The 14,810-nt window shown below is 41.5% G+C and overlaps 1 protein-coding gene across 1 annotated transcript in view; it reads right to left on the reverse strand.

The window, feature by feature from the left end:
• Positions 1-14,810, reverse strand: part of PSTPIP2 (proline-serine-threonine phosphatase interacting protein 2) — a 326,413-nt gene that overhangs the window by 141,291 nt on the left and 170,312 nt on the right. The window contains exon 3 of the mRNA XM_069218855.1: positions 7,092-7,169. Coding sequence (XP_069074956.1) covers positions 7,092-7,169 — 78 coding nt within the window. The remainder of the gene's footprint in view (positions 1-7,091; positions 7,170-14,810) is intronic.

Below are 14,810 nucleotides of genomic sequence, written 5' to 3' on the forward strand. Positions count from 1 at the left end.
TCATAATGACCCCCAAAATCTTAGTAAATGAATAATATTTGTTAAACATTTAGGGTAGCATTTGTATTGCAGGAGTGTGGGAATGTTGGGTGGTAGGAACTTTATGGATCCTCACAGAGTCTGGAATTTTCTTTCACAAAAATACGAGGAAAATCTGTGATTAAGCCAAAGACTGATGTTTGCAGGGCATTCTGGGTATATAAAGGTATTCACACAGAGTACCCCACCCCAGACTACCCTAGGTAGCTTGTTTTTAGTATTAGCTGGGCTTGGCATTTTTCCTTGGGTCCCGACAGAGCACTGGCTTAAATACTGCAGCTACCCACATAGCCAGCATTGGTCAATTTGCAAGGCAAAAGCTTGATCTTTCCTTATATCTTAAGGGCCTTAGGGAGCCTTTCCCTTAATAGACTATACTTCAATCACACAAATGGGGTACTATTGTTATCAAGAGAAGAGTAGGAAAGCGATGGAGTAAGACATTTGTGGATCCACTATCGTGGTCTGCTTTCACTTTGGTTTTGCTGTGTGACGTCAGTGCGCACAGGTGCTTAGCAATACAGCAAAACATAAAATCAAACTTAGGATTTGTGGCAAGCATTTCCCTCCCATGCCAGCTTTGATGTTAGAAAGGCAAATGCTTCTGGTGTTTTTATCAGAAACATTTCCTTTTCCAGTACTGCCGAAGATCCATTGAAGTACACTATACTTTGAAAGTAGCATGATGGATGTTAACGGGTCGTCGTCTGGCATAAGGCACTTAAAATCTGCTAAAAGCATGCAGTCCAACATGAATTGACAACAAGATGGAGGGATGTGATGGCTACATTGCACTAACTTCTTTGTTCCATGATTGCCGAGGACTTCTCCAATTCCAGGAGTCCCCCTGGATGGTTTGCTTCTGCAAAAAGCACAGTGGTCAAAGAAAGGTGGCAGTTGCTGGTAATGTCCACGCACAGCCAAGAGTAAGTTTCAGTTGCCATATATTCTCTATGGAGCAAAGGGCTAGTGAGAGTATACAAGATATTGAGCAGTACAAAGAAGATAAAAGAGAAGATAGAGAGAAGATGTTCTAGAAAGGGAAAGAAGATTGAGAGAAATAAAGGAGAGCAAATACAAAGAGAAAAGAGAGCAGGAGAGACAGACATGGGAAAATAGATGCAGCTGTAGCAAACAGAAAGGGGTAGTGGGGAAAAGGTTGAGAGAGGCAGTAAGGGCAGAGATTGGAAGATTGGGAAAAAACAGAGAAAGTAAGAGTGAGCCTAAAGGAGCAAAATGAGATCTAGGTACACATAGAGAAATGGTGACAGGAGATTTTAAGGGGAATTTATAGCTTATCATGCTATGGACAATACATCTGGCCCAGGTGTGATGATTTCCCAATGCAGAATGTCCTAGGAACAACATCATCCAACAAAATAATTTTGAGTGTGGAGGCTGGACATCCACCACCTGAGGTAAGATGTGTGGTGGGGAGGGCTCCGAGCTAAGGCCACCTTATATATTTTTTAAAAAGAACTTGATAAGCTTGGCATTGCACAAAGCTTGAACATTTTTGAAAATACACAAGGGTGAAAGTCAGCCTACTTTACACCCTTCTACTTTAAATTAGATAACCTATTTAACTGACAGGATTTAATGTTGGGTTGCAAAAAGTTGCATGAGTGTGCTTTAACATGTACCTTAAAAAATGCACATATCAACACCAGAATATTGATAACACAGAATATCGAGGACAGCATATCGTATCCAAAATATTGACGGGTAAGTTAGTATAGTTTGTCTATACCTTACTCCACACATATGTACCTTCACAATGTATATATATATATATCTTCAAGGTATGTAATTGTGGAGTTAGGAATAGTAAATCTATATTTCCCTATATTCATTTACCTTTCAATATTCTGTCCTCCATATCCTTGTGCCATGATATTCTCGGGGTTTAGAGAGCAGATTTAATGTTGGGTCACAGCTGAGGGCAATGCCCCCCTAAATATATACTTCTGGCTATGGGCCTGCATCAAACACACAGCCCAAAAAGCTGAGGAGGGGAGAGACTTGGTTCTGTGATTTTAAATACTATACTGCATACTTACCTTTGATAACTATATTTTTATGTAATCTGCCCCCCCAGGAAAAATTCTGGGCAATCCCCATTCATTTCAGTCAATGAATTGGTACTGAAAACTTTATCTGATATATTCAGAAAGAAGTTTAGTTCTGCTTCACTCCTCTCATTTTTGAGCACATAGTTTTCCCTATGTTTTCTCTCGCTGTGTCTTTTCCTAACTTTTGTTTAGGTCTCAGGACACAGCAACACATTTAAAAACAAATCACAATAAAAACGAAGTATTTATAGTTAGGCCTACTTTTCCAAAGGAAGAGCGATATTTGGTTTGCTAATAACTCTGGCCCTGTTTGATTCTAAAAATAAAGTTCATCCACCTGAGCTCCTTCCAAAAAAGATTCAGGGTGATCCATCAAGTAGCAGCCAAGAAAAAAGTGGTTCCCAAAACGCACAAATCCCCATAGACTTCTTTAGGCAAGACTACAACAAAAACTGCTGAACGGAATAACACCAAATTAGGCAGGCAGCTAGAACTTGGTCCTCAGATTGTGCTTTATGTGATTTGGTGTAAATCCGTTCAGTAGTTTTAGAGAACTTAAGGGTAAAAAATAAATGTATAGTTGGGCTTGCAAGAGGCTCTGAGACTCTGGTGGCAGCACCAATGTAAAAATAGAGCGTTCTGACGGGTCCAGGGAGCTTTATTGGGCCATCTCGCTCCCACAGGAGTCAGGCTCCTGCTAGAGCGAGCATTCTGATTCGCTGCCAGCAAACAAGAAAAAAATGTTGCTGGCAGCTATTAGAGCACTCAGGACTTAATTCCATGTCCTGAATTTTATTTACCATAACCCTCTAGGCCCCTTGAGTGGAGAGGAGCCAGAGGAATCCATCCCTGGGGCCAAAAAAAGAGAAAAAAGTACAAAAAATGCTGCGATCCCACAAGACTCTTGTGGGATTGAGAAAAAAAACAAAATGGCAGGTGGGCTGTATTTATTCATTACAAGCCCTGGGGAGCCTATCCCTGGGGCTAAAAACAATTTTTATGGAGAGGGATGATGCACAGCTGCCCTCCCTGAGTGGCCCCAGGGAGCCCTCCTTGGGGCCGATTTTGAATTTTAAGAGGAAGAGGCCTGCGTGGCCCCCTCCTGAACTTCTAAAGATTCCAGGGAAACCAACATCTGGGACTGAAAAAGCAGAATATGGGGGGAAGGCCATGCGGCCCTCCTCCCAGAGTCTGAAAAGGCCATGGGGAGCCAAACTTTGGTCCAATTTTTTTTTTTTTAAATTGTAAAATCTGTTTTATTGAATTTGATGGATGGAAAAAATAACAGAAGTTTCATAGTGGCACATTCTAGATAACGTTGTTGATATGATACATGTTCTTCGAAGGTCAGCGTCGTACACAATACAATAAGTAGGATGCAAATATTTTGCAATCTATGCCGTTATTATGCTACAGGTGCAGTTACATGATACGCTTTCACATTTAACAACGACAAACTGTATGCGCCTTCAAATAACAGACCAATCGTTTATATTATAACAAAAACTAGCCAGTTTGGGTTAACATAGTAACTACCTTCGGGCCGATTTCTTTAAGGGAGAGACGCCGTGCAGTTGACCTCTCTGAGCTATTAACGGCCGTCTGGGCCGTATTACCACAGGACCGTCTCACAGTCGAGGTCCCAGGATGCCCACCCGAGACACACCAGTTTCCTTGCCCGCAACAGCCCAGGCAGGGAAACTTGTGTTTGATCATGCTTGGTGGTGGCATTTTTATATCTCCCACCAAGCGGGAGCAAACACAAAGTCTGCTTTCAGCTGGCGGAAAATTAAAAAATGATCTCACCCTCTAGGAGCAGACTTTTCATCTGTTTCCCTGCGCACACTGAAGCAAGCAGGGCAACAGAGGAAAATATTGCTCCCGCCCGCAGGAGCAATGTCGCCCTGCTGGATGCGGGGAGTTGGCTGGGGCCATAGGGGTCCTGGGGCTCCCCGTGTGGTCCCCAATCAGAATATGGTTGGTGCCCTGGGTTAGCACTAGGGCACCCACCTTTTGTTTGGTGCCAGACTCCAGGGGATGGGGTCCCCAAGGCTGAAAGTGGCCCGAGGAGCAGGGCTGCTTGTCCCTCTCCCCCTTTAAAATATGACTGGGCCCAGGGGATGGGGTCCCCGGGGCCTAAATCTGCCCAGGGAGGGGCCCTGCATGCCCCTTCCCTCTTTACCATATTGTCAGCCCTGGGGTTGAGGTCCCCGGGGTCAAAATCAGCCCATAGAAGGGGCCCTCCTCCCCATTGACTATAGTGCCGGGCCCTGGGTGATGGGCCCCCTGGACCAGAATCACCAGAGGAGAGAGAGTTGCGTGCCCCCCTCCTCCTTCAAAATGGTGCCGGGCCCCCTCCCCTTTAATATAAAAGGTGCCTAGGGAATGGGGTCCCCAGGGCCTAATAAGGCTCGAGAAGGATGGGCTGAATGGCACCCTTCCCCTTAATTTTAATGAGTGGCCTTAGAGGATGGGGTCCCCAGAGCCAGGCCATATGGCCAACCTCACACTGCGCATAGCCAAATACTTTGCACGGTGTGGGGGTCAGCTGTTGACTGCAGGGCTTGGCCGCAGGGCATGCCCTGCAGTCGATCTCCACACGGCCAAAGGTTGTGCACTAGGGGTTGCATTTCCATATGGTACTTAAATATTACTTTACATTAAAAAAAAACACTAGGAATTCATTGGAAAAAACTAAGATTAAAGTTAAGTTATAGGTAGGTGAATTTGTCAGTGTGAACACTGATGTTTTGAACAAAAAAAACATAGAAATACACTAGTTGTAATTAGCAGCACTAGCTATAACTTACACCCCTGCCATGCACTGCTTATTACGTCACAAATAACATTACTTAAGACATGTTCTATGACATGATTTGTGACATCACTGATGACATCTCAAATGACATCATTCAAACTTCGTTTTCCTACATATGTCTGTATAAATTGATTTGGCTTTATACGTAGCATAATTCACATTAACAATCAACCACAGATATATCTGAAACCCTCATTGAGGTCAGTGTGTAAAAACAAATGCTCTACTACAGACAGCTTTTATCTGTATCAAATCTGACACACTAAACCTACATTAGGAAATTAAGTAGAGAACTGAGTACTGTAAACAATGTTTACTCTATAAAGAAAGTTAATTCTATACCCCACTGTTTGTGAACAATAAAACTCTCATGGGAACTACACAAGTATTTAAAAGAATCTACTAGAAACAGTGTACATTCTATGCAACAGTTGTAAAAAAAAGCTATTTGCTAAAAATAACCAAGATCTGTAGCTGCTAAAGATCATACGACCTGCACCCTTCTTACTGTGGTGAAAACTTTACAGATAGCCCTTCTTCTGAAGCAAAACAGGGACGTGTACATAGGTTAGTATCTGGTACATACACTCTTCATGTTAGGAATAAATTATTATGCTGACACGATTGTCTCTAGTAACTCAAGGCTGCTTACAAAAGTTAGTATCTACTACGTAGAATCTTTCTCTGCTTGGAAACGTGTGTGGAGCATAATGAATACAAGTCAACTGTTACTTGTACACACAGTTACTCTTGAATGCAGACATTTATAATGTGTTCATTACCTCTACACACCTATGGTGCATTGGAAGTGCACCCATTTTGTAAACACTTACACCCGTTAGCTGAGCCCACACTGTACAAAATTATGTAGAATTACTATGGTAGTACTTACCACTATGTATAGTGTAAAACAAACGTGCACACTCGGATGATGTCATCAGTGATGTCATTAATGATGTAATTTGAAATGTCATCAGTGATCACATAAATGATGTCATCGAGCACATCATGAGTAATGACAAATGTGAGGTTATAAGTAGTGCATAGCAGGGGCGCATGTTATAGTTAGCACTGGTGGTGAAATACTGTGTTTTCTTTTGTTCAAAACGTTGATGTTCACACTGACTCGTTCACCTAACAATATATATACTTATACGCACACAAATACTTTACTTTAAATACTACAAGAGGCTTTCAGTTAGCACTCTTCATTTATTCATCTGTTCAAGTGTCAATTACATTTTGCTTCTGCCCACTGCAGCATACAGCAGCTATTGTGTATCTTCAATGTGAGTGGTAGGATTTTGATTGTGCACATGAGTATGTCTGCCTAAAATGTAGTCCACTTAAGTGGCAGAGCTTATCAGCCAATCACTATTTACTTATTTTATTTCTGGTATGGGTATTTTTTAAAATGTTTTTGTAAACATATTCTGAAAATGCTACAGAGCAGTAATTAATTGCTTGAGTGGTACGCACATTCAACTGACAGGCTGCTTTTCAAAATCTATAAACTGCAGTGAATAATTTGATCTTACAAAAAAACTGTTACCTCTATTTGACTGTTTGATTAACTGTTATTTTGGTCCTTTTTGATAGAGCCATGTCTAATTTGAATTTTATTTTTACTTCTATTTTTGTGTATTAATTGAGATATGCATTTTATGTTTTTGAAATGGCTTTAAATGATCACACAATAACCTTAGGGTTTGTATGTATTCAGTCATATGCATGTCACTTTTAGAAGTTGAGATTTTTATGTTTTACTAGTATTAAACTTTTAATGTCTAATGCATATGTTTGCAAAAAACAAATGAAAACATTGGTTTGCCAGTGATTGTTTTTTTTCTTTCTTTGCAAGGGTCTTTATTCGAAGGTTCTTCCCATTCACAGATTTTCTGCCTGACAGTTTCATCTGTTGCATCTTTCCTATGAAAGCTACTTTTTCATTTTCTTTAAGCTGTTGAATTAAAAAAATTACAGAGCGTATCAACCATACAGACACAAATGATCAATGTCAACAGCTTTGCTCCTTTGACTGATTTACTTAATATTATGCACCTTTATAAATATTGTCAAATTGCATCATTCAAATATCATTCTTCTCAAACTGTCATAAAGGCACACATTTAGGGAAAAATATAATTCCAAAAATAACTTACTTAAACTCACTTTGTCCACAAGGCTTTTTTTTTGTTAGATTCACCAAGTCCTTGCCGTATCGCTCTTCGATGACCGCCCTGGGAAGTAAAGATGTAAATATCCGAGTTATTGCATGGCATCTTGTCAGTAACTGTGCCTTGGTAAACAAAATGCACACATTATCTGGTGAGGTACTACAGTACTCCATTCAGTCATATTCTTGGGTGAATGCATAATCTGTGGAGTTTTTTGTGTGCAAAATAGTGTGTGTGTGTGTGTGTGTGTGTGTGTGTGTGTGTATGTATGTATGCAATAAAACACTACGACCAACAGACCAAAAATGGTACTGAGTGTTGATATCACATAGTAAAATAGTAAGTATATTAAAATAAAGATATTTGGTGTAATATGATACGAGCTAAAATATTAAAAAGTCATATAACTAAATGAACTACTCTATAGAGAATAATGTAACATTTTCTTCTAAATTACATATTTTGATATATATTACAATCAACATGTTTCCAAAAAAGTTAATGTTTATGTAAAGTTTGAGTGGGATTGATATAGGACAATCTATCTCCAATGCTGTAAAAGTAATCAAGACCCATCAAATATGAACAGATGGTGAAGGGGCATCCTATTGTGCAGTTTGTAAGTCTAACTAGCAGATAAACTGTTATTGTACCACCTAGATGTTCCCCATTAAATTGAGCTGTTTCCAAGAAAGCTATAAGCAGAAGAAGATTGAAAAAACCATCTTTAGATCATAAAAGTGTCTCTCATTTAAATCACAAGTATTTGCATGTATGGGGGTGTTAGGTGTGGCAGGTGTGCATATATGGGGGTGTTGGGTGTGGAAGAAGAAAGCAAGGAAGATATACCTAAAATTAAACATCAGACTTGGCATAAATAATGCATAGGACTAGAGGCCATATTATCAAATTCACATCACTCAGTCAGACTGCAGCACAACTGACTAGAGCCAGTATTGTCATTACCAGGGCTTTCATGATGCATTCATCTGCTAACCACACCATACACCAATAAGACATTGAGAGATCTCTCATAATGCACCTTTTCCATAACCGCCATCAAGCATCAATAGCCACGTATTGAACTATGTATAGGGCCCTCCTTATGCACCACTCACCAAACCTTCATCATGCACTGATGATCTAGTGCGGTCATCCACAGAGCTCTCATAATGCACTTCTTCTATGACCAACATCAAGCAATGATATCCCAGCACTGAGACATGCATAGAGTCCTCCTGATGCACCACTAACCAGACCTACACCGTGCACTGATATACTAGTGCTCTCATCCGCAGAGCTCTCTTAATGCACCTATTGTATTACCACCATAAAAGCTCTGATATCCCAATGATATCTCAGTACTGAGACATGCATAGAGTCTTTCTTCTTCTTGATGCATCACTAACCAGTGCTACACCATGCATGGATACACTAGCACTTTCATTCACAGGGCTCACATAATGCACCTCTCTGCACCTCAATTCTGTTACTTAAGCTCTCACAAAGCACCTCTATCCTGAGTTGCAAATTGCACTGGTATCCCAATACTGACATTCCAGTACAGTGCCAGAGAGCTCTCACAAAGCTACTCTGCTGTGACTTACAGTATGTGCTGACATTTCAGTACAGAGATATTCAGAAAACACTTCCAAATTCATTTGTCTCAATGCGTTTCAGTAGGGAAGGGAAGCAAACGCTTCCTCTTAGAGAATTATTTTAAGTTACTATGGGCCAGATGTAGCAAACATTTTGCACGTCGCAAACAGCGAATTTTGCTGTTTGCGATGTGCAAAAAGCACATCACAATGCACAAACCTCGTTTCTTCAAGATGACATAAACATATGGCAAACTGTGCCTATGAATAAAGACACTGTGCAACACCAACCTGGGATCATCACTTTCTTCTCCGCTGCCTGAATCATACTACCAGGGATACTTTTCCTCAATACGAATCTGGACTTTACATTTCTGTGTGCCATGGTCATTTTGTATTTGTTGTCATTGTGTACCTTGGTACACAACTCTCTGTGCCTACTAGGGTAGTAGGGCACCCGACCATTTGGCACCAGTTTCTCACTTCGTTGACTGTGTTCTATTATACTAGTTGTTACCTTACGGAGGTGCGGCATCTTTCACCCTTACTACCCTTATGCTCTTTTGCTTCTGGCCTAACTTTGGGAAAATGGCTGGGCAGAGAGTCAACTGGGAGAAGGCGCAGTTATTCCCAACCACAACGGGACGTGCAGCCTCTGCAGGTTTGGTGACCTTATGTAGGGGAGCCCCACTGCTTTCCCTATCTGGGGGTTGTCATCTATCTCAACCCCATAGACCTCTACGAGGGCAACGTAGACTCAGTGGTGAAGAAGCTGAGGTTGGCAATGGACTTTTGGAAAACCTTACCATTTTTGGTAGCTGGGCGGGTAGCTCTGCTGAAAATGGGGGCTCTCCACTGCCTCCTGTACTTCTCTGGGGTGTTTCCTATTCAGATCCCTCGAGCCCTATTCTGTGAAATAGATTCCATCATTGCGTCATAGCTGCAGAGGCAAGGCCACCGACAAGTGGCATTAACAAAAATGCAGCGCGCAGTGGTGCAGGGGGTTCCAGTGGTTCCAGATTTTGAAGCATTTACATCACAGCACAACTACAGTTGTACACCCCATGGTTGGCGAGTAGCCAAATCCCTGGGAGGCCGCTGGACCCCTCTGTTCCTGGGTGGAGGGACCTAACAAGCATGCTCTTGAAAGTAGGGAGGCTGATGATCAACAGGCCTCGGGGCATGGTGGTAATGCAGAAGTGCTGACACCAGGGGTTCCGGAGGATGGGTGCTTCCACTCCGTTCTTCCTGAACTACCATTAAAAATGCTGACAGTCCTACCGTATGGCGGAACCGGGAGAGGGGGAATACAGGAATGGACAGAGGCGAGGCAACAACAATTGGTGATTTGTATCACAATGAGGAGATTCTGCCCTTTAAGGAATTCTCTAGGGAATAAGACCTCCCCAGCGTCACTTTTTATTATATCGAGCAGTGATGACAGCCCTTTGCAAACACCAGAAACACGCTCTACTGAGCCTCGAACACTTCGAAGTTGCCAATATATGGCACTCTCTTCTAAGGCAGTCACCTGCCTATATCGGGCTATACGGGGAGATTTACTGCAGCTACTTGAGAGACAGAAATCTTGCTGGGAAGAGGACCTGGGCACCCCTAAAGCTGACAGAGACAGGGAGGTAATACTGGACAGAATTGCAGCGAGTGTCTAGAAGTGCTAGGTTTAAGTTGATAAACTTCTTTATATTACACCAAGCATACTTCATGCCAGAAAACATGAATAGGTTCTTTCATAGCACACAGGCGGCCTGCCTCAGATGCTGCAGGGAGGGAGTGAACTTCTTACACATGATCTGGTCATACCCTGCACTATCTCCATAGTGAGAGGAAGTGATCAGGATCCTTGCAGAAACGACTGAGGAGATACCACTATCCACAAAACATTGCTTACTACACTGGTTCCTACATACCCACAAACAAAAGGCCACCAGCAAATTTCAAGATTTAGCTCTCATACTAGCTAAGAGGGAAATAACGAGGCACTGGAAGACCCCGCAGACCCACGGCTGGACACATGACGTAAGGAGCTAAAGAGATGGGTGGAATGCGAAGGCACAGCTCTCATGTGAGAAGCATCAAGAGGAATAGGGACATTAAACATGGCACTGCCCTGGGAAGCACTAATAGATTGGTTAAAAACTCCAATTCTGATGCTACGATTTCCACACCCACACATTCACCTGGGTCGGCGGCACAGAGAGAGGGGAATCAATGGCAAATGTTTACTTTCTTTGGAAGCATAGTGTACATGGACCAAGATGGACTAGGTTGCCAGCAAACTTGAAGTCATATAGCATGCTAACAACTGGCGGCAATGCACGGCTGGACGAACTGCCCCATCCAGTTTGGGTCAAGATCTCGAATGCTAGTGGGCGGGGCGGGCGGTGTTCTGGAGGGCGATGAGTATTAGTGAAGTTCCTCAGAACTTGAAAATTTTAGTATCTACCTGTTAAATAAAAGCAATAAAATCTGTTAAAACAAAAGAAAGTGGGACAAAAAGATTGACCAGGGTGAAGAGAAAGTAAAAGTGACAGGACGAGATAGGAAGGATAGCTGTAAAAAAAAAGATATTTATATGAAGGCAGAAACAAATGGAAAAAAACACTAGTAGATGGAGGCATGTGCCACAATGAGAATACATGTAGAGGAAGGGCGCAAAGATATGTTTGATTAAACAGAAAGGGGGTGTCTTCACGCCTAAACTAATGCAGTGTACAGCAAGACAGCCACCGAACATAGACTACTGCTGCACCATTCTTATAAACTATCAAACCTGGCCTCTTGTGTGACTTAAGGCCTGATTTAAATGTTGGCGGTAAGCATACTCCGTCGCAACGGCAACAGAATATTTGTGCCACCAACATGAAGGACCACCTTCCCAATCTAAATGAAGGTGGACCCTTGGCTTGGCTATGGTCGTGACTACTCCATCACCACCTGTTTTGCTTCACTACGGACCGTGGTGAAACACACACACACTGAAAGGAATTTCTGGTATGTAACTCTTAGTCTAGGAAATACAGTTATTAAACCACTCCGCGAGGCTCGCAAACATAGGCCAAAAGTGTACAACTGAAAGTGCATGTTTAAAAATGGTCACAGCAATGAAATAAAAACATGTACAAAGAATACTCTGCTTCAATCTATAAACAGCACATACATATATATAGGTATATATTCATGCACAATGCAAAGCAAATAGCAAGAATAAAAAATGCATCACCAAGGGGCACAGTTGAATTTGCTTCATCCCTTTTGCTAGCAACAGGCCGTTGAACCCGGTCGACCGTGAAGAAAGACAGAAAAAAATACCCTCATGGGAATTTGTGACGGACAATGGCGTCCCTGTTCCGCCTGAGCTCAATCCACTTCATTGTCAATTTCGTCTCACTCTCTTATATACCTTAAACAAGCCAGAGGGGAGAATTCTAGAAAACCCCTCCCGCTCCATAAATTGTTGTTAAAAAATGCTGGCTACTTCAGGTCAGTTTTGAAAGGAACGCGTTGGAACTGGCCAAGATCCCAAGGTGCTGCTCCAAAACCAAACCGTTCCCTGCCTTACCATAAACATCATTCTAGTACATCCTAATCTGTTTGACTCCCTCATGCTATGTCCTAGCCCTTGATGAGAAAGAACACGCAGACACGTAGAGTGAAAACATGAGCAAAAAACACATTGCATAACATGGGCTCGGTAAAATACCTGCAGCTTCTGCATTTTTAACGTCTGCACCTCTGACATGGCAGTGGCTAAAGCTACGTTAAGCATAAAATGACATCAATAATCAAAATGAAGCTGGTGTGCTGCTAGGCTAAGTGCAAAGTGGAGTCAGTGGTCAAACACAAATATCATTACAGCCCCCTAGCCAAACCTCTTTGACGGCCCAATCGAGTAAGGCCCGTCAGTGAAATGGGAACATGTCCACCGCCCAATCAGGAATGGTGGACATGCAGCTGTTTTTTATTGTCTGTTACCGCAAGGCACACCTTGGAGGTGTGGGGACAGTAAAGTGCAAATAATGCTCTCCCCCCCCCAATCACGGGGGGTGAAGCATTAATGTGTTTTATTTTCAAGAAGAAAATCCAGTTTTGAGGATTTTCTTTCTCTTGTTCCAGCTTTATAAAATGAAGGCATTGGTAGTTGTAATCTATAGAGCAGAACTATGGAGCCATCTGAACGTCAAATTAATTGAGAAAGTTGACAACAGCTTTCTCAAACTCTGTTTAAATTAAGCCAGCTCCCTCCATGAATACCCCTGTGCCTTGAGCTCTGGATACATGATAGCTCATGTAATTGCTCTACGCACAGTTTTATATTGGATGAGACTACGTAGGAATAAGCAGGCAGAAGTATCCAGAAAAGCAATGTCTGATTTTGCCGCGCTACCAGGGGCAGCCAAAACGTTGTGGTTTCAGCATCTTATAGACATAGCCATAGGGGGATATTAGGCACAAAGAAGTTCTGGAACAACCCTTATACTGCCAATCTAAATACAGACGAAATGATTAGAGAAGCACTGGCACAACAAAAATGTGAAACGTCTCCAAGCAGCCAACCATGGACCACTGACATGTAGATATATTAGAATGAGGCGGAACAAGATCAAACAGGAAGTCCGATGATTTTTTAATTTCAACTTTAGACTTGGCACACTGTCTACACGTGACAGCAAACCAGTGTTTGTGATCTTTAATAATGTCTATTGTGATTGCAAGTTTGGTAGTAGCAAAGGTTTTTTTTTAATATATTTTTTTTTTTTTTACTAAAACACTACATACCCATAAGAACTGATTGATTTCTTTCTTTAAAAGAGTGACTACATAGAAATTTACTGTAGGACAGGTTTAGAACTGATATTTCATGCTGTGGCCTCTTGTTTGGACAGAATTTAACAATAAAAGCTAGAAGCAAATAGCAACGTCCAGTACTCATGCCTAAGAATTTTAGCAACTTCTGGACTATCAAAAATGCATAATCGCATATACTAGAAATAACTATTTGTTTTTTATTTGTACTTTTTAGCCTTATCGTAAATTATGAATAGCATACTGAATTTCATATTAAACTGAGTAGTTCTAATCGCATATTTGTCCTTACACGACTGCTCTGGTATGATACTGATTTGATATTTATTTATTAAAAATGTCTAATATCTGTTATGGCTCTTTATGCTGAAAACAATAGAAATGAAGGGTTTTACCAATAAAAATAAATCTAGATTTATGAACGAACTGGTGGAAACAGAAAAGGAAAGAATGTGCTGTTTGACCTGTCTTTCTTTTGATGGAAATGTTTTGCTCGGTTTCTAAGCCCCATGAGATAAGCCTCACTTTCAGTTTAAGGGAGTAGATGGCTTCCAAAAAAACATTCACTACATTTCTGCCTAGTCTACCCTAGCAGAAGAAATACAAATTTTGCACTGAGGTCAGATAAGGGTGACAGCTATGAAATGAGATGCCAGTGACTGCACCATTTAATAAAAGACAAACTCTTAGCACATGCCAATGCACCTTCATAAACATTACAACTAGACCTGTCTCCTGACAGGCTTTGGTCAATGAAACCTCATACATTAAGAGGTCAAGAAGATGGTCATAGGTCTGGTCCAAGATTCGAAGTCATAAGTGGATCTAGTAACAAAATAAGGGCTGTAGCTCAGCAATTTACAAGATACGCCATGTCACAATTAAAATACAAAAACCGCACTTCAAAAAGTATCCAGAGAAGTACAAAATGATTATAGAAAGGTATCCGGCGCATTTCACTCTTAGACAAAATTCTCAGACGATTTTCAAAGTAGCACTGCTGCATTTTAGGTGAGAATGTCCAAACATTCTGGGTTTCTTGATGACAGATTTACAACTCATTGAGGCAGTCATGACTCAAGGATGATCCTTTCCAGGATGCCTATAAGATGCATTTGCCTTTTGTACATGTAGTAGAGTTGCCAAATTAAACATCTTATCCATCCTGGTAATAGGGCTTGGTTATTCCCAGCCATGCTTCATGGCTATTTTGAGCTTGGTACCTAATGGCATGTGAAAGGTTCATGTACCAGCAAGAATAACAACCATTCATTTTTGTGTT

The sequence above is a fragment of the Pleurodeles waltl genome, chromosome 1_1 (genome assembly GCF_031143425.1).
Source record: "Pleurodeles waltl isolate 20211129_DDA chromosome 1_1, aPleWal1.hap1.20221129, whole genome shotgun sequence".
Lineage (NCBI taxonomy): Eukaryota > Metazoa > Chordata > Amphibia > Caudata > Salamandridae > Pleurodeles > Pleurodeles waltl.